A 21,221-nucleotide genomic window follows, 5' to 3' on the forward strand; every position below is an offset into this window, starting at 1 on the left:
CAGTTTTATAAGAATGTTTTCCCAGGTGGGAAATAATAGAGAACATCTGACATGACATAAGAAAGGTTAATCATGGAGGAGGAGGGGGCAGTGACAGAGTAGGGGAGAAGGTCCTACCCAGTGAGCAAGCACTCAAGGGAAGAAAATAGGATTCCAAGCTGGATCACTCTGTGGTTTGAGGTGGGAGGAAGGAAAGGACGGTTGCAGATACAAGTAGATTTTTTGGAGTTGGCCATACCTTAAATCTATTTTAAAAATCTAGCAGTAAGCACACAGCTTATAGTGTGCCAGTAACCACTAATCAAACGTGGTTTCAGTTTTTATTATCAGTACATGAGTGTGGTAGTTAAGTGTTGGCTGACTTTTCAGATAATTGTGGTTAATCTGTTAGTAGTAAATTGGCTATATGGAACATCTTAGGTTCTGGGATTGTGGTCCTGTTTATATTAACGTCCTGAATATCCCTTGCTCTGAAACTTTTTTTATTGTATACTGCCTGGTGTTTTGAAATGGTGTCTACAAATTGAGCTTATTTTTCAGTGAGGGCCAGCATAGTGAAGTATGTCTCAAGGATGTGAAATTCATTTTGCTACAGATGGTGTGAACTGAAGGAATCTGAGGGCAGGCACCGCAGCTACATCTCTGTACATGTAAAAACTTCAAATACAGATAATCTTTATTTGACATGTGCTCTACATCCATGAGCATGTTGTGTAAATTTTTTAGGTTTTTTTCTTTCCTGAATGATGTTATGTTCTTGCTTTGATTCCATATCAAAAATGATCATGATTCTAAAAAGGGAATGATCTTTGGTTCATGGAAACAGTTGAAAATTATTATTACTAGTAGGCTTCTACTGTGAATACAAATGCAAAGAAATTACCTTTAAAAAGAACCCCACTTTGATCATTTCTGAGGAGAACTTCAACTTTGTTCTTTACTAAGATTGAAAACTGGCCACAATCCTCAGACACAGGAGGGTATCAGTCCAGTCTACCTCCTTGCTGCAGGATTGGGCATGTGATTGATTCAGGAATGGACATGTGACCCGAATCAGTCCTAGCATTGTAGTCCTGAGACTTTTGTGCAGAGCACCTGGGCACGAATTTCTGTCTCTCTTTTTTTCCCCACTCTTGTCTCTAAAAGAATGGGATATATTCTAGAGCTATTGGAGTCCTTCTTGACGCATGAAGAGAGAGGCTGCCCTGGTTTTGAAACTGATATTGAGGAAATCTGAAATCTCTCTCTCTCTACCTCTCTTCCCCACCCTCCCCCACTTCCATTCCCCCCCTCTGCAAATATCAGATGAGCCTCTCAGTCTGATCAGAATGACTCAATTATGTAAGCTAATCAGTTACTTTAAAAAAGCCAATTCAAGTTTTTCTGTCTCTTGCAGCTAAAACAGTCATTATTAATACACTGAGTATATTTTAGAGACTTAAGTCAACATACAATAAAGAGTAAGGTTAAGAGAAAAGAAAGCACTGTGTACAGAGTTACCAGTAAATGTGTGTATTCCGTCACTAAATCTCAATAATTGTCTGTTCCTTTCATGAACTCTGCTGTTGGAAGTTCTTCTATCCAGTTCTTCTCTCTCTTAGAAACTCTTCCCTAGGGTTTGCTTTCCCACTTTTGCTTCTATCTACCTTCTTGCCCGACTGTATTTGTTCCTGAGTTTCAGAACTTGGTGTGATATTCTGCCAAATTCTTTTTCCTACCTCTGTACTCTTTCCCGGCATCAAAATATTTGATAACTTGCTATGGAGAGTATTCTCGGTGGAAATCTGCTGAGTTCTGTGAATTATCCTCATTCTAAGGGGAAGTGTGCCTGCTTCCTACTCTCCTTGGTGACTAGGCACAGAGGTTTGGTTGCATCAGGGTGAGGTTGTGGGTACTTAGTTTCTTGTGGTGGCCATGAAGAAAAGAGGGCATGTATTATGAGACATCCAGAATTCTGTTTCAAGCCCTGTGATCTCTCAGGAACCATGTGCAGAAACCCTAAAGCCAGCCTCATCAGACCTCTGCGCTCTGAGAGTGATTTTTCTCCTGAGCCCAGGCCTGCCGCTGTGTAGGCTCCTTGATGAATACAGATCGTTTCTCCAAGAGCCCTTTTTCCTTTTTTTCTTAAAATATTAAAAAAAAAAAAAAAGCTGAACAATTTAAAAAGGGAGTTAATAGTTCTCCTAACTGTGCTTACAGAGAAATAGAAAGGAGGAATGGATCCTACTGTTCTGAGTTGTTAGAAACCTGTGTTTGAGTTGGTGTGATCTAAGCCAGGAAGCAGTTTGAAGTCTGAGTGGTGTCTAATGGAACAAATTGGTAGATAAGATTAAAATAGTTAAAAAATGTCAGTGGATACTGAGAAGGTTAGGTCTTTGAATGCTAAGTCAAAGAACAGAGAATTAGTTTCTTTAGGGAAGAAAAAACCATGAAAAATTTTGAGTAAGAAGGTAATTTAATCAGATTTTTTTTTTTTAAATTCTGGAAATCTGTAAGATGGTGGCACTGAGAATACCAGGGAATTTGTGGAAATATAAGAGCTCTCATAAAAAAGACAAGTGAAGGACTTGGCAAAGCAGTATGCTTGGCAGTAGAAAGAGTCAAATTTGGTTGTGAGGTTTTGAGTTTGAAAGGCCTGGAAGAAAATGCTTGTGGTATTAATAAAAAAAGAGAAGAGGAAGGGGAAATGCTTTGAGGGACAGACTAGAGTGGCTTTTGATGGTCTGAGTTTAGGTGATAGTAGCGCATTAGGGTGGCATTGTGTTGGAGACATTGTGCTAGGTACTATATTAAGTGCTGGGAATACAACATTGAACACATGGGTGTGAAAAAGTCCCTGCTCTCATGGAGCTTGCATTTCACTAGGAAAGACATAATAATGTACATACAATGCCATGTTCAATAGTGATAAGGACTGAAGAGGAAAAATAAAATAAGGAAGAGAGATGTGAATTTGGGGGTGAGGTTGAGATTTTAAATAGGGTGACCAAAGAAGGCTTCATAGAGAAAGTGAGGATGAGTAAGCACTGAAGGACGTGAGGGTCCTTGTGAGGATCTTGGGGAATAGTGAATACATGCTTAACTTGCTCAAGGAGTAGCAGAGATGCTGAGGAGGGGAGCGGTTGAAGTTGAAGTCCGAAGGATCACCCGGTAGGGGTAGAGCTCGGGTACAGCCTCTGCATCACTCAGGATCTGCCGTTTAGCTCTGAGGGAGTCAGAAAGCCTTGCAGGATGTAGAGCAGAGAATTGACCTGATTTGACCGCCTTCTATGGGCTCACTCTGACTGCTGTGTTGGGAGAAGGCGAAAAGAGGACAAGAGTAGGAGCAGCCCCCTTACGAGACTCTTGCCTGTATCCAGGTGAGAGATGATGGACCTGAAACAGGATGGAGGCCGTGGTGGCCACGAAGCTAGGGCTGATAGGATAAGCTGATGGCTGTGATGAGGGTGGGGGGAGAAGAGGAAGGAATTGCTTAATTGATAAGGCTAACAAGAGTTTTGGCCTGAGTAACTGGAAGAAATGGGAATAGTTTTTTCTACTTTTGTTAACTGAATAAAAGGTACTTTTGGATTAACTACTATAGGCAAACAGAATTCCCAATTAACATATATACCTTTAAGAACATCTGTAATATGTCTTTAAATTGATAGGATCCATGGTCCTGTTTTAAAATGAAAGAAGCATATTGGCAAGCCTTGTCAAGAGCTCCCTGTGGAAATATCAATTGCTTTTCTTGGCTCCAAGGTATTTCCTGAACAGTGTATTATACTTTGTCCCAAGTGTGCCATTAAGGGATTTGAAAGTTTGTTAAAACATGTGTGGCAAGTGAGTGCTGTCACTTAGGCCCAGCCAGAGAAGCCAGGAAACAAAAAGCAGCTCCTACGTGGACTTTGTGACATGCATTACCTGTGAATCAGAGGCTCAGGTGGTGGGTTAGGGAGGGCACTATCTCCAGCGCACAAAGCCAGGAGACTGTTGTAAACAGCCCTTTCAGTAGAAAGTGCCCGAGGACATCAGCATATATAAGTCTTCTCGGAGAAGCTCCATCCTACCAAGTTGATAACAACTCCTTGCCCCCCCGGGAATGTCATAGAATTTATTTGCTTGGAACAGAATTTTCCAGTGCTAATATAGACTTGCTCTTTTATGCGATTTAAAATAGTACTCTTCAGTGATGGCTTTTGTGTTCAGGGAAGGGTATTTCTATATCAGTACACAGGGAGGCTTCATGCGTGGAGCTTGGGTAAGCCATCAAGATGAAATGTTACTTGGCATTTTTCTTTAGGATTCTATTTAAATTGGTTACAGGTACTCTGTCTATTGCTCCCCAGTTTAAAATACATTATATTAATTATAAAAAGATGGGGAAGAAAAAAAACTAATACGAGTTTTGAAGTCACAGGTTTCTTGATTCTGGTGAATTTGAGTTGCTCTCTGCAGTTGATCACGTATACCACTCAGTGCAGACATCACCCACCCCTCTTCTAAAAAACAGAGACATCACTTTGCTGACAAAGGTCTATCTAGTCAAAGATGTGGTTTTTCCAGTAGTCACGTATGGATGTGAGAGTTGGACCATAAAGAAAGCTGAGTACCAAAGAATTGATGCTTTTGAACTGTGGTGTTGGAGAGGACTCTAGAGAGTCCCTTGGACTGCAAGGAGATCCAGCCAGTCCATCCTAAAGGAAATCTGTCCTGAATATTCACTGAAAAGACTGATGCTGAAGCTGAAACTCCAATACTTTTGCCACCTGATGTGAAGAACTGACTCATGGGAAAAGACCCTGATGCTGGAAAAGGTTGAAGGCAGGAGGAAAAGGGGACCACAGAGGATGGTTGGATGGCATCACTGACTTGATAGACATGAGTTTGAGCAAGCTGTGGTGATGGACAGGGAAGCCTGGCGTGCTGCAGTCGATGGGGTCACAAAGAGTCAGACACGACTGAGCAACTGAACTGACTGACCCCCACTTCTAAGGGATGGATTGGTACTTCACACTGCGGGAAATGGTGCTTGCATCTTGGCTTTCTCTTCATCTAGGCACTCGTGGTTTTTCTAGCTAAAACTGTTGTTTTCAAATTGGTGACAGTGTACTTTATGGTTACATTTGGGTTTATATTGAAACTGGAGTTATAATTTAGATATGAAGGTTTAGAATTATTTTAGAAAAATGCATTTATGTAGACATCTTCCGGTTTTATTCATTTGCATGTATACTTAGTTTGTGTCTTGTGATAAGTTTCATCTCTGGTGAAATAGCCAGGTTTCCAGATAGGGCAGTCATGGAGGGCAGTGCAGTATGGTGTAGACAAGCATACTCACTTTTCCTGAAGGACAACGTGCATTTTCTTGTCTCCCTCTTTTGCATGTGTGCCCTTCCCCAGCTTAGTCCCCTTTTCATGTGTTCATCTGTCCAAATCTTGAGGGAGGTGGGGCGTGCAGTGAATAAGCCAGGTTGGGAGTTGAGTGAATCTGTTTTTTGCTTTCCCTCCTCTGTTTCACAAAGGACTGGACCAGTTTACATTCATTTTGCTGTACATTCTGGCTGATATTTGGTGTTATTAGAATATTTAGTTTTTGCACATCTGTGGGTCTGTAGGGATATCTCATGGTGATTTTAATTTGTATTTCTGTGATGACTTAATGAGGCTGAGCTTCTTTCCATCTTTATTGGCTGTTTGGCAATAAAGATTCACTATTTTGTTAAGTGCCTTTAAGCCTTTTCCCCATTTGTCTATTGGATTGTCTTTCACTGATCTATAGGCGTTCTCTATGTATTCTGGATATGAGCACTACCATGGCTTATCTTTTTAAGTTTCTTTTACATTACTGTAGGATAAAAGGAAGATTTAATGGTGTTGAATTTATCATTATTTTGTTTCATGGCAGTGCTTTTTGGTTATGTTTGAAATGTATTTCCCTATATATTTTCTCAAATATTATTTTCTAAAATTCTGCCAGCCTTTTAGATTAGCATCTTCCTTAGCCATTTTCCAATCACATGGTTGCACAGGGTCTCTGATTTAGCAAGTGTTCTTGTTTTCAAATTAGGGATGCTCCTTAAGGCCTTTTGCCATTCCATTGTTAACACAGGGCTTGTGTTCCCCTTAAATTACAGAAGTCATGCTGTACTCACTGTCCTTTTCCAAAACATGTATCTTTTCTTCTCTGTGTCTCTAGTCTCAAGATTCTGGGCTTAGGCCTATTCCTTTCAGAGGTAAGCTTCTTGTAACCTCCTCTCAATTTCATCCCTGACGGGTTCTCAGGGTCCCAGCCAGGTCCTACTGAAGAGGCCACATTAATGCTCTCCAGCTTCCAGAGACTGCAGCCTGTTGGAAAAAGGGGATCACCTTTTCCTTTCATTACACTGCCATACCACCCTGTCTCCAAAAGGAGACAATAGGGAGATTAGAGATGTATCCATGGTAAAACTAACTGCAGGGTTTATTTGACGAACATTTCTCTGTGTGTGCATGTGTGTCCTTTTGTGTTTCTACTGCTCACTTTAATTGGCAGAGTTTTGTCATCTCATCCTGCCCCGTGTATGGAATGAGACTGAGAGTGAAAAAGTTTTATGTGACCCAGTGATTTGGTTCCTGCAGAAACCTGTTTCTGTCCTGTCCTCCAGAGGCTAGACTAAACCTCCAAGGGGGAAAGAGCCCCATTTGCAGTGTGCACTCTCCGAATAGTAAGTGCAGGCAGCTGCCTTGTTCCCTCAGGTCTGTGGAGGAAACCTGAGGAAGTTATAAAGTCTTCAGTTAACCAGGTCAATAATGTATCCATTTTCCTAAGGCCTCCCTCCTTTCACCCTGAGCTCAGAGCTTTCCAAAATACCGATCAATCTAAACTAGTAGCCTCCAGCACTAGATATTTCGTATTGTACAAATGTAAATTGTATTGTACATCCACACAGAGCATTTACTGTCTACTTGTAGCTGTGCGTTTTTCTGTGGAGGAAGCGTTTATAGCTTTCATGTGATTATCAGAGGGAATGAAAATTATCAGAGGGAATTCTCAGTATGTCATCTCCGTGAAACTTCAAAATTGAGAACCACTGAACTAGACTTTCTAACTTTTTCAAGATCAGTCCCACAGAAGAAGGCCTGTAACTTTACAGATCCAGGAAAAATTGGGCTACTACTTTCTAACACTCGTACTCTTGTGTCTGGAAACTGTTCTGAAAACTCTCTTGCATCCTGATAGTCTTTTATATTCCTTTTTTCAATTTTCTACCCTTTTATCCATCTGTTTATTCCTCAGGTATTGAGCACCTAGATTGATTATGCAAGTTGCTGTAGAATAATCAGGTATATAATTGGCGAACATATAATCTTTAACAGACGAGGAAAATCACATGCATAGATAATACTTGTGCTTGTGCTCAGTCACTAAGTTGTGTCCACTCTGTGTGACCCCAGAGACTGTAGCCTGCCAGGCTCCTCTGTCCATGGGATTTCCCAGGCAAGAATCTTAGAGTGGGTTGCCATTTCCTTCTCCAGGGAATCTTCCTGACTCAGGGATTGAACCCTCATCTCCTGCATTGGCGGGCAGATTCTTTATCACTGAGCCACCTGGGAAGTCCATAGATAAAGGGAAGTCCAATAGAGGAGGTATGTATAAATTGCTTTGGGACTTTAGAAAAGGATACCTGCCTCCGTTCTGGGGCAAGCAGCAAGGCGTGAGGAGGAAGTGAAAGACTATGTGGTGGATTCTAGGGTTATAGAATCCAAATGATTTGGGTCTTTAGAGATGGGTGGATTTTAGATATGTGTAGATGTTAAAGAAACCTGAGCACTGAAGAATTGATGCTTTTTAACTGTGGTGTTGGAGAAGACTCTTGAGAGTCCCTTGGACAGCAAGGCTATCAAACCAGTCAATCCCAAAGGAAATGAGTCCTGAATATTCATTGAAAGGACTGATGCTGAAGCTGAAGCACCAATACTTTGGCAACCTGATGTGAAGAACTGACTCATTGGGAAAGACCTTGATGCTGGGAAAGATTGAAGGCAGGAGGAGAAGGGGGTGACAGGGAATGAGATGGTTGGATGGCATCACCGACACGATGGACATGAGTTTGAGCAAGCCTGGGGAGTTGGTGATGGATAGGGAACCCTGGCGTGCTGCTGCAGTTCATGGGGTTGCAAAGAGTCAGACACGACTGAGCGACTGAACTGAAATGAGATGTCAAATGCAGTCATCTCTGGTTCTTTATTCATTCAAATGCGACGAGTATATATGTGACCTAGCCTTGGTCACTTTATGGAGTTTATATTTATCAGGGCAGGTGGATTCTGAACAGGTCATTTTCTAATTAATTGCTGTTTATTCATTCATTCAACAAATACTTGAGTGGCTACTAAATGTTTTACCCAACTCTTAGGATATAGCAGTAAAGAAAATAACCTCTATGCTCATGAAACCCACATCCTAGTTGAGAGACAGAAAGTAGGTAAGTATATAATAAATTGCCAGGTAGTAATAAGTGCAGTGATGATGTGGGGCTGTTTCAGTTAATGTGATCAAGGGAGGCCTCTCTGAGAGGAGGATATTTGAGCAGAGACTTAAATAGAATGAAGATAGCAATTCCTGTGAATAGCTGGACAGTTTCCTGATAGAGGGAATAGCGAATGTTAAAATCTCATGATAAAGATTTTAATGTTCTAGGAATAGCAAGGAGATCTCTGGGATTGGAGTGTAATTTGCAAAGGAAGAAACTATAGAAGATGAGAGTGGAAAGGTAGATATGGGCCAGATTGGACAAGACACCATGGCCTGGTGATGGATGGATGTTGGGAAGCTATTGGGAGAATGGCATGGTGTAATTTGTTTTAAAAAGACAGCTCTATCTCCTTTGGTCCAAAATAGAAGTCGGGAGACCGGTTATCATAGTAGTTCCACAAGGATATAAAGGTTGCTTGGACTTGTACAGTGACAGTCGAAACATCACAAAGCTATATTTTCAGGGAAGGGCCGGTGGGCTGTCGTGATGCATTGGATGTAGGTGTGTGAGGGAGCCAGTCAAGAGTGATGTGCCAGTTTGGTGCCGTCTGCTGAGAGAGGCAGCGCTGGGAGAGGGGTGGTATCTGGTGGGGACCAAGGGTTTTGTTGTTTGAGTTGCCAGCTGACATTCAGATGAGGTCAGGTAGGCAAATGGATATGAATCTGGAGTTCAGGGAATGGTTGAGGCTAGCGTTTTAATTTTTTGGAGTTAATAGCATATAGAGAGGTTTAAAGCCATGAGACTGGATGAAATCATCTTGGGAGTGAGTGTAAATGATCCCCTCCCTAGTGGTGTTTAATGTCTTCCTCTGTTCCTTAGTCACGTCAGATTCAAGTTCAATGTAGGGGAAAAATACTTCATAGATAGTGGTATGTACTTCCTAATTATAGTACATCAGGAAGCAATTTGGTTCTTTCTCTTTTTTATGATATTTGTGTTAATCAGTGGGCTCAGGTATTGCTGTTCTGGTCTATCTGTTATAAAACTCCATCCCCATCAGCATTTAGCAACCATTGATGATCATTTTTGGAATCCATCATATCAATAGGGATAGCAGAAAGGTGTTAATGGATGTCTTTCCTTCCTTCTTAATTAGCTGAAGTTCTCCTGTAAAGAAGCACTTTGCCTCATCAGCTGTTTGGTTAGCCTGAGGTACAGTCTGTACAGGAAAGGTAGGATGAGTGTTTAGAATATCCTAAGGTTGGCCAGAGACACCTCTTTCATGATGATTTCTGAGTCCTTTTGATGAGACTCCAGTAGCCTGTAAGTGCTTCCTTGTTTTTCCCATATGACAAGATTTTCCAGATTCATCTTGCTGATTTCTTTTTCTAGACTTGAATTAGCCATTTCTCTAAGGAGTTGCACAGCCCTCTTAACTGATATGTGGTATGGAAGGGTTTTAGAGTGCCTTTTGTATCCTGTGACCTTAAGGTGATCTCCGCCCCCCCCATAACATTTATTCTAATGTGTACTGTGATAATAAAAATAGAATGAAAAAACTTTAAAAATGCAGTGTATTGATTTATATTTTAACTACACAGTTTTGAATGGCTTGATTTATACATTAAACCCTACTACCTTAACAGCATTTTCTGCTTTAGTAACTCAAAATTGAAATTAGTGCCTAAAACACTAATTCTTGAGTATAGCTAATCTAAACCATGGAGATTGGGTTGATTTTGAAATGTGCTGTTCAGTTAAGCTTGCTGTACTCTGGTTATTGTTTCCCACTGGGCTCTTCTTCCCATTGACTCTTCCTTGAACTTAGTGCGTATAAGCTAAAGCATAATTCTTCATATGTAGGTAGGCAGAATCATGGTTTTTACAGAATTCTTTTTATAGATTATTCATACATGTATACACCCATACAAAGACTACCTTTCAGTGTGGGATAGTTAAGCCTTCACACTGTATAAAGTCCACATTCTGGTTACCCCTCTAATATTTTCTCCATGGTCTGTAGGAACCAAATCCTTTTTGGAAGCCATTAGCAGCAGAAATAAAAACATAATAGAACATAATTCAGGTATGACCTAAATCAAATCCCTTATGATTAGACAGTGGAAGTGACAAATAGATTTAAGGGACTCGATCTGATGGACAGAGTGCCTGATGAACTATGGACAGAGGTTCATGACACTGTATAGGAGACAGGTATCAAGACCATCCCCAAGAAAAAGAAATGCAAAAAGGCAAAATGGCTGTCTGAGGAGGCCTTACAAATAGCTGTGAAAAGAAGAGAGGTGAAAAGCAAAGGAGAAAAGGAAAGATATACCCATTTGAATGCAGAGTTCCAAAGAATAGCAAGCAGAGATAAGAAAGCCTTCCTTAGCGATCAATGCAAAGAAATAGAGGAAAACAACAGAATGGGAAAGACTAGAGATCTCTTTAAGAAAATTAGAGATACTAAGGGAACATTTCATGCAAAGATGGGCTCAATAAAGGACAGAAATGGTATGGACCTAACAGAAGCAGAAGATATTAAGAAGAGGTGGCAAGAATACACAGAACTGTACAAAAAAGATCTTCATGACGCAGATAACCACGATGGTGTAATCACTCACCTAGAGCCAGACATCCTGGAATGTGAAGTCAAGTGGGCCTTAGGAAGCATCACTACAATCAAAGCTAGTGGAGGTGGTGGAATTCCAGTTGAGCTATTTCAAATCCTAAAAGATGACGCTGTGAAAGTGCCACACTCAGTATGCCAGCAAATTTGGAAAACTCAGCAGTGGCCACAGGACTGGAAAAGGTCAGTTTTCATTCCAATCCCAAAAAAGGCAATGCCAAAGAATGCTCAAACTGCCGCACCATTGCACTCATCTCACATGCTAGTAAAGTAATGCTCAAAATTCTCCAAGCCAGGCTTCAGCAATACGTGAACCATGAACTCCCTGATGTTCAAGCTGGTTTTAGAAAAGGCAGAGGAACCAGAGATCAAATTGCCAACATCTGCTGGATCATGGAAAAAGCAAGAGAGTTCCAGAAAAACATCTATTTCTGCTTTATTGATTATGCCAAAGCCTTTGACTGTGTGGATCACAATTAACTGTGGAAAATTCTGAAAGAGATGGGAATACCAGACCACCTGACCTGCCTCTTGAGAAACCTGTATGCAGGTCAGGAAGCAACAGTTAGAACTGGACATGGAACAACAGACTGGTTCCAAATAGGAAAAGGAGTCCATCAAGGCTGTATATTGTCACCCTGCTTATTGAACTTCTATGCAGAGTACATCATGAGAAACACTGGGCTGGGAGAAACACTGGGCTGGAAGAAGCACAAGCTGGAATAAAGATTGCTGGGAGAAATCTCAGTAACCTCAGATATGCAGATGACACCACCCTTATGGCAGAAAGTGAAATGAAGTGAAGTTGCTCAGTTGTGTCCAACTGTTTGCAACCCCATGGACAACAGCCTTCAAGGCTCCTCTGTCCATGGAATTTCCCAGTCAAGAGTACTGGAGTGTGTTGCCATTTCCTTCTCCAGGGGATCTTCTCCATCCAGGGATTGAACCCATGTCTCCCACATTACAGGCAGACACTTTACCTAGTGAAGAGGAACTAAAAAGCCTCTTGATGAAAGTGAAAAAGAGTGAAAAAGTTGGCTTAAAGCTCAACATTCAGAAAACGAAGATCATGGCATCCGGTCCCATCACTTCATGGGAAATAGATGGGGAAACAGAGGAAACAGTGGCTGACTTCATTTTTCTGGGCTCCAAAAATCACTGCAGATGGTGATTGCAGCTGTGAAATTAAAAGACGCTTGCTCCTTGGAAGGAAAGTTATGACCAACCTAGATAGCATATTAAAAAGCAAAGACATTACTTTGTCGACAAAGGTCTGTCTAGTCAAGGCTATGGTTTTTCCAGTGGTCAAGTATGGATGTGAGAGTTGGACTGTGAAGAAAGCTGAGCTCCAAATAATTGATGCTTTTGAACTGTGATGTTGGAGAAGACTCTTGAGAGTCCCCTGGACTGCAAGGAGATCCAGGCAGTGCATCCTAAAGGAGATACAGTCCTGGGTGTTCATTGGAAAGTCTGATGTTGAAACTGAAACTCTAATACTTTGGCTATCTGATGCAAAGAACTGACTCATTTAAAAAGACCCTGATGCTGGGAAAGATTGAGGGCAGGAGGAGAAGGGGACGACAGAGGATGAGATGGTTGGATGGCATCATCAACTCAATGGACATGAGTGTGGGTGGACTCTGGGAGTTGGTGACGGACGGGGAGGCCTGGCATGCTGCAGCTCATGGGGTCGCGAAGAGTTGGACATGACTGAGCGACTGAACTGAACTGAACTGAACTGAAAGGCCTGGAACCTTTGTTTACCATCTTTCCAGAAGACTGCATTTTACCTTATAGTTTAACTCTGGCATGTCACTTGTTTTCTCTCACCCCTGCCCCCAGCACTCCTCTCTCTGAGATGAGGTGTGTAAGGGATGACTTGTAGAAAAGAACAGTAGACCAGTGATCATGTGTAGCCACCATGCTTTAGACACAGGGTACACATGTGTACCTCCTGCCTATGTTTTGGGCTGTTCTGACAGTGCCCAAGGTTGTGTTAATTCTGAGGATGATCAGGGGCAGATCTTCCTAAATGTTATTGAATTTGCTGGGCACAATTTAAGGAAATTGAGTGAGTTTGCTGATTTGAGAGATGACAGATTCTTTTTCTTCTCTAATTTGTTAGTGAGTGCTGTCTTTTGAATGATATGCTCTGGGTCAGGTGTGCACCAGGGCGGACTTATGTTTCAAGGTGAAGTGCACATAGAGGAGAACTGGTTTTGTAAATTGTGTATTAATTTAAAACTTAGCTGTTGCTTCACTCTTATATGTTCTCATACAGTAAAGAGCCTGAGGGGCATCTCTTTAGCGAGTTCTGGCTTAGCCTGTTGAGCTTTTCTTTTTTTTTTTTTTTACTATCAAAGAAAAAAAGTCTTTTGTTTGTTTGGAAATAATGAACAAACATGGAAATAATGAACAAATTAACGAATTACCAAGTGAATAAATCAGTGAATCTGACAAGAGTCAAAACAAGGCAAGAGTTGAAAGAAAATTTCATTACATATATTCAGAAATTGGAAATCAAGTTTTCAAAAGATTTTATTAAAAGGCGCCATTTGCTCAGAGAAACTCACCATTTCTTACAATTATTTCTGTTATGACATTTTCATGAAGTCAAATATTTTAAAACTTTGGGAATATATTTTAGAGTCTATATTTTGATGGTGTGAATATCTTTGGAATATTTTATTTTGATTTTTTGGGGTGGATATTATAATATTCTTTGTCTGGGGACAGTTGTGTTAATTGGAATCTGTGACATTACAGTGTTTGGAGAGAGATTTCTTTTGATAACTTTTTCTGCCTGTATAAAATGAAGATCTTTCATTAAGTGTGATCTTTTTGTGATCTAATTTGAACATTAATCTGGTTTGTTGAGAGCAAGCATTTAATATCAAACCTCAAAGTTAAACTCAGAAAAATATTCAGTTCAGTCGCTCAGTCGTGTCTGACTCTTTGTGACCCCATCGACTGCAGTACACCAGGCCTCCCTGTCCATCACCAACTTCCAGAGCTTGCTCAAACTCATGTCCATCGTGTCGGTGATGCCATCCAACCATCTCATCCACTGTCATCCCCTTCGCCTCTTGTCTTCAATCTTTCCCAGCATGAGGGTCTTTACCAATGAGTCAGTTCTTCCCATCAGGTGGCCAAAGTATTGGAAGTTCAGCTTCAGCATCAGTCATTCCAATGAATATTCAGGACTGATTTCCTTTAGGATTGATTGGTTTGATCTCCTTGCTGTCCAAGAGACTCTCAAGAGTCTTCACCACCACCACAGTTCAAAAGCATCAGTTCTTTGGTACTCAACTTTCTTTATGGTCCAACTCTCACATCCATACATGACTACTGGGAAAACCATAGCTGTGACTAGATGGACCTTTGTTGGCAAAGTATTGTCTCTGCTTTTTAATATGCTGTCTGCTGGTTTTAGAAAAGGCAGAGGAACCAGAGATCAAATTGCCACTGGATCATGGAAAAAGCAAGAGAATTCCAGAAAAACATCTATTTCTGCTTTATTGACTATGCCAAAGCCTTTGACTGTGTGGATCACAATAAGCTGTGGAAAATTCTGAAAGAGATGGGAATACCAGACCACCTAACCTGCCTCTTGAGAAATCTGTATGCAGGTCAGGAAGCAACAGTTAGAACTGGACATGGAACAGCAGACTGGTTCCAAATAGGAAAAGGAGTACGTCAGGGCTGTATATTGTCACCCTGCTTATTTAACTTATATGCAGATTACATCATGAGAAACTCTGGACTGGAAGAAACACAAGCTGGAATCAAGATTGCCGGGAGAAATCTCAATAACCTCAGATATGCAGATGACACCACCCTTATGGCAGAAAGTGAAGAGGAACTAAAAAGCCTCTTGATGAAAGTGAAAGAGGAGAGTGAAAAAGTTGGCTTAAAGCTCAACATTCAGAAAACGAAGATCATGGCATCCAGTCCCATCACTTCATGGAAAATAGATGGGGAAACAGTGGAAACAGTGTCAGACTTTATTTTTCTGGGCTCCAAAGTCACTGCAGATGGTGACTGTAGCCATGAAATTAAAAGATGCTTACTCCTTGGAAGAGAAGTTATGAGCAACCTAGATAGCATATTCTAAAGCAGAGACATTAGTTTGCCGACTAAGGTCCGTCTAGTCAAGGCTATGGTTTTTCCGGTAGTCATGTATAGATGTGAGAATTGGACTGTGAAGAAAGCTCAGCACCGAAGAGTTGATGCTTTTGAACTATGGTGTTGGAGAAGACTCTTGAGAGTCCCTTGGACTGCAAGGAGATCCAACCAGTCCATTCTGAAGGAGATCGGCCCTGGGATTTCTTTGGAAGGAATGATGCTAAAGCTGAAACTCCAGTACTCTGGCCACCTCATGCGAAGAGTTGACTCAGTGGAAAAGCCTTTGATGGTGGGAGGGATTGGGGGCAGGAGGAGAAAGGAACGACCGAGGAATAGATGGCTGGATGGCATCACGGACTCAATGGACGTGAGTCTGAGTGAACTCCGGGAGTTGATGATGGACAGGGAGGCCTGGCGTCCTGTGATTCATGGGGTCGCAAAGAGTCAGACACGACTGAGTGACTGAACTGAACTGAACTGAACTAGGTTGGTTATAGCTTTACTTCCAAGGAGCAAGAGTGTTTTAATTTCATGACTGCAGTCATCATCTGCAGTGATTTTGGAGCCCAAGAAAATAAAGTCTGTCACTGTTTCCATTGTTTCCCATTCTATTTGCCATGAAGTGGTTAGACCTCTCAATTATAGACACGTAGGGAAACCGCTAGAAGCTCTCTCACTTCACTCAGGTCTCTGTTCAAATGTCGCTTCATCCAGGAGGCATCCACCTTAACCACCCTGCTGGTAAACCAGCCTGTCTCCAGTGTCTGTGTATGCTTTTTCATCAGCACTTATCGCTATTAAGCTTTTTGCTGTTTACAGTGCTGCATCCTTGCCACTAAATAGTGCCTGGCACCATGAAAGGTGTTCCATAATGATTTGTTGGATGAGTAAATTGTTTACCGTCTGTCTCCCCAATAAAATTCAGGCCTTATAAGGATGCCTGGTACAAGTTTGGCCTTCTAGCATTTGCTTGAAAGAATGAAGTGAATGTAATACCAATAGTATTCAAATTCATGCGTGTGTGTGTGCTGCTCAGTCGCTTCAGTTGTGTCCGACTCTCTGCTACTTGATGGACTGCTGCCCATCAGGCTCCTCTGTCTGTGGGATTCTCTAGGCAAGAATACTGGAGTTGGTTGCTGTGCCCTTCTTCATATATATGTGTGTGTGTATATATATATGTAAACATATATGTATGTTTACATATATATATATATATATGATCACATCTTGATTATATGTTTAAACTGCACATAGATTTCTCATCCAGAAATGGATTGTTGGAAGGATGTAGTCTCTAAGTAAAGTCTAGAACCAACACAGTCTGCTATCTTTTTTGCTAATGTGGATGGGCAGATTTACATATAGGGTCACCTTTTTTTCAGTGACTAAATAACACTGGTATATGTTAATACCATGCTGATAGAAATCGAAGGGTACAGTCATATGAGTATCACGTGACTAACTCATTGAATGGATTAGTAGTGAATTCTTTCTCTTTGCCTCATTTTTTAAAGTTGAAAAAGTTTGTCATTCTTATTTCTAGTGTAAATGTCTGTTAGTTGTGTGCTTTCTAAGCTGATCTCAGGTTTCAAAATGGAGATTAAGGGCTTATATTTTTTATGAGAACATTTTATAAACTCTTGTTCACATTGAATTTTGTTTCTGTTTCATTTTACATTCTTGTGGTTTTGTTTGGGAATGCAGTAACACACTGTGTTGAGTTCTTCTATCATTTCTCAACATCCTGGTTGGTCCCATGTGATGAACCCTTGTGAAGCAGGGTGGTACTTCTGGTATTCAGGTCTTTTGTGGGAGAGGGGATGAAAGTGTATGTCAGAAAACTGAGACGTGGATATCACATTAATCTTGGGCATACTGAAGAGCTGGGTTGATCATAAGGCAGTCTGTACATCTGGAAAATAAAGATTCTTTTTCCAACTACATGGTGAGTATCTACTGCTTTCGAATGTGCAGATTTTTCCTTAGGAAAGAATGAAGACAGAGGAATCTGCACTTTCCCTTTTTCTCCTCCAGTGATTTAGCAGAACATTTCAATTTTCTTCAGGTAATTAAACCGGAGAGCAATGACAAGGAAACAGAAGGTGCCTATGAGTCCGATCTCCCTGAGGAGCTCTGTGGAAGCCAGCTTCCGCAACAGTCCCTGAAAGGCTATAATGACAGTCCTGATGTCATTATAGAAGCACAGTTTGATGACAGTGACTCAGAAGATGGACATGGCAACACTCAAAATGCTCTGGTTGATGGTGTTAAGAAACTCTCAGTTTGTGTTCAGGAAAAAGGTGAGTACAGGACAGCTTTCTGACATTTTTATTTTGGTAGATTGTCTTAAATATTGGAATTCTTTCTGGGCTACAGGATTCATCACACAGTACAATTGGTGTCTTTCCAGTTTCTAACCTGTGGCAGCTTTTAGGAAAGGGGGATCTTTGACAGGCTTCCAGCTGCTGTTTATGAGGCAGGGACAGACTGCTGCTGGTGGTTTGTGTGGTTGGTGGCTGCTGTTGTCACAACAGCTGTTGTCCCAGTGGGCTTTGCATTGTGTTGATAGCTCACCTTGACATTCCTGTGATGAGTCCAGTCCCATCCTGTGGTTGATGGGAACAGAATTAAACCAATCATTAAATCCTTCCCCCCAAAAAGCACTTCATTTTACCCTAGAATTTGCTTTAATTTTAACTCAGAACATTTTGTCCTTAGTGATGGGAATGAAAAATGAAAAGTGTTTGAAAGTGAAACTGTTAGTCATTCAGTTGTGTCCGACTCTTCCAACCCCATGGACTATAGCCCGCCAGGTTCCTCTGTCCTTGGAATTCTCCAAGCAAGAATACTGGAGTGGGTAGCCATTCTGTTCTCCAGGGGATCTTCCCAACCTGGGTCTCCTGCATTGCAGGGAGATTCTTTACCATCTGAGCCACCAGGGAAGCCCAGTGGTGGGAATGGATCACTTTACCTGATAAGTAGATGATCCTTACAGAGTGTTTCAATTGCAAACCTTTAAAAAAGCCAGTCTTCTTTTCTCTGATCAAAATTTAAACCATGAGTCCCCTGGATGCTGAAAAAGCAATTGCAGACATTTAGGGGAGGAGCTGTGACCAAAGGCTCTACCTGAGTGCACTCTGAGAAACTTAAGGGAAAGAAGCAAAAATTGGAATATTTCAATGAATAGATTTCTAGAAGGTTTTAAGTGCAGGGAATCTGTTTTCTAGCCAGATTGAGTTTTATGTATGTCGTGAAATGGAAAAAACTGACCTGGCTAGGCCAACTAGATTATGAGGTTTTTTTTAATCAGGAAGAAGTTTCTGGCACAGCCCCCATGAAAGGCTGGAAGAAATGCCAGAAGATTACTAAAGGAGGATGTTGAGGATGTAGAGACTGGTGAGCACAGTTCTCTGACTCCTGAAGAAAGTTGGAGGTGATTTCAGGAAGTGACTGCATATAAGGGTCACCCTGTGTCTCTACTGCTGATGAGGGAGTGATCTGGGGCAGTGAGCATTTTCTAAAAGCATATGTTGTGTTCTGATGCCAAGTACTGCTCATCCAGGAGGACTTTCCAACTTTGAAATTCTGTCTGAATAGGAGGACCCTGCTTCCTCTGTGCCCCCCCACCAGGTGTGCTGACCTGAGGACACCCAGGTTCTTCCTGTTTTTGTGGCCTGTTTATAGACAACTAGTGGTTTCACTGTTCACGGCCCAGCCAATTTCATTTGGATGTTATTCCTTGAAAATTCATTCTTCTGATGTTTCTTCTTTTTTCTTTTAAAAATAGTTGGATACTGTGACCCTCTTTTGAGAGTACATGTGTATCATAATGGCATCAATACTGTGAGTCATGTCTTTTCTGTGAGAGGACCCTAAATAGTTAAATCGTTTATCAACAAGGTCACCAAGAGAGAGAGATACTTGAAGGACAAAGCCAAGGGGAGTTAGTACTTTGGAACTGATGGGGTAATTATCCCAAAACTGCTTTGTGGAATCCTTGCTCAGGTGATTGAAGTTGGCAGACCTCAGTAGCCTCTTTTCCCCCAGGCTCCAAGTTGAAGGGTTAAGATGCCTCAGTTTCTCATTAGTGGTTGGTATCAATACAAGGGCAAGGAAGTATTGATGGATGGAAGTGATGGCAGAATTGGTGCCTGGGGTGGATATTAGTAATCCACTTGGCTCTTTGTTTGGGAAATTCTGATGCTGGACCTACTCTTGATATGTCATCTAGTCCCTCCATCTCTGTAAGTATCATTGAGTGTTTTGCAAGTCCACTGTATGCAGTGTTTTCCTTACTCTTTTTATGGTCTTCCTATCCTACTGTTATTTATATTGCTTCCTTACTGGCCCTGACTGAGGGAACAGCCTTAATCCTTCCCTCAGTATCTGGTACCAATTTCTCTTTCCTGCTAGCCTCTAAATAGAGAGTTGGTGAAACCACATGGCTGTTTCTCATTTCTTGCCCTCTTGATATTTAGGAAAATTGCAATTTGCTCTTTTAAAAATCATGGTGTTTTTAGAATATTTCAACCAGCTTTTCTTCTCTGGATAGTATAAAATCTGGTTACAGTTAGGATGTTAGTACTTTTTGCACCATTTAAGGGTTTGAAATTTGTTATTGAAACAAACCATAACCTTAAGAACATCATAAACTTTTCCTATGACTTCTAGAAAGGTTCTTTGCTTTGTCTTCTAGTTACAGATGGATTATCAATCCTAATCACACTTATGTGCAGAAGAGGGCTTTTTATTTATTTTTGTTTTAATATCTTTTTTAAAAATCTGAAGCAAATGCTATATATTGCAGTATGCATTGTATATCCCTCTTTGCCCAGGATTCATATCTTTACTGTAATTACCAGTTTCTCTGATAAGTGAGCAAGTAACCTCAGCTGTCTGCAGCAAGTACTTTGCATTCAGAGAAAAGTTTCTCTGAGCATCTCAGACCTACATAGTAGTTTCTTCTAGAAAGACAGCATGGATCTGGATCACCCTCAACCCCTGAGAGAGAATGGGCCAAAGACCTGGGGCCCTTTTCTAGGTCCAGCGCCACAGCCTCTCAAGGCTAAGCTTTTACCACTTTCTGGGCAGTGGCATTATCAGCACAGGAAATGGCCATCTGGTCGAGACCAGGGGCAACCCAAATAAATATCCTTTGGTATCAAGTATTTGAGTAAGAGCCACCTGATTAGCCAGCTCCTAAGGAGAGGAAAAGTCATGACTGAGTGGTCCAGTAGCTCTTTATCATACATCTTTGGGAACTTTAAGAAGAGTGTTGAATCTTGGCAGTGGTGAGTCAATCAGGCTGTGACATACTTTTCCTGTTCTCTACCTTAGTACGGTCTGTCAGAGATCTTGTTCAGTTTCCTGGTCTGGAAGTAGGCTTCTGCAAGTACCCTGAAGGCTTGGGTTTGAATGTAGAGTTGGTGACATTTTAAATTCTCTCTTTTTGTCTCTGGCCGCCTTTAGCTTTTTCTTGAAGGGAGAATCCACAGGGAATCCTTGTCCCTTTATGGGGTTTGACTCAGTCTGTTACTCCTCCTGCTGAGGCCTGCTCAGGTCAACCTCAGGAATCAGGAAGAGCTACCTCACTCTCTTTTTTTTATGGCTGAGTATATTCCATTGTGTGTGTGTGTGTACACAATATTTTCTTTATGCATTCATCTGTCGATGGACTTGTCTTCCTATGTCTTGGCTTTTGTAAACAGCGCTGCTGTGAACAATAGAGGTACATGTATCTTTTTGAATCATGGTTTTGTCTGGATATATGATCAGGCTTGGGATTTCTTGATCATATGGCAACTCTGTTTTTAGTTTCTTAAGAAACCTCCATACAGTTTTCCATAGTGACTGCATTAATTTACATTCCCACCAAGAGTGTGGGAGGGTTCCCTTTTCTCCACACCTAAGAGGCGTCTTCTGTTTTCTTGTTCCTGCCAACAGTTTTCAAGTTTTTATCCTCTAGAGATTAAGTTCTGTAAATTGCCTTTTCATATTGTTTGCCCATTGTTCCATCAGAGTTACTG

The 21,221-nt window shown here is 41.3% G+C and overlaps 1 protein-coding gene across 1 annotated transcript in view; it reads left to right on the forward strand.

The window, feature by feature from the left end:
- Positions 1–21,221, forward strand: part of DIS3L2 (DIS3 like 3'-5' exoribonuclease 2) — a 362,585-nt gene that overhangs the window by 94,649 nt on the left and 246,715 nt on the right. Inside the window, exon 6 of the mRNA XM_068968636.1 lies at positions 17,261–17,495. Within this exon, the coding sequence (XP_068824737.1) occupies positions 17,261–17,495 (235 nt within the window). The remainder of the gene's footprint in view (positions 1–17,260; positions 17,496–21,221) is intronic.

Source organism: Capricornis sumatraensis, chromosome 3 (genome assembly GCF_032405125.1).
Source record: "Capricornis sumatraensis isolate serow.1 chromosome 3, serow.2, whole genome shotgun sequence".
Taxonomy (NCBI): domain Eukaryota; kingdom Metazoa; phylum Chordata; class Mammalia; order Artiodactyla; family Bovidae; genus Capricornis; species Capricornis sumatraensis.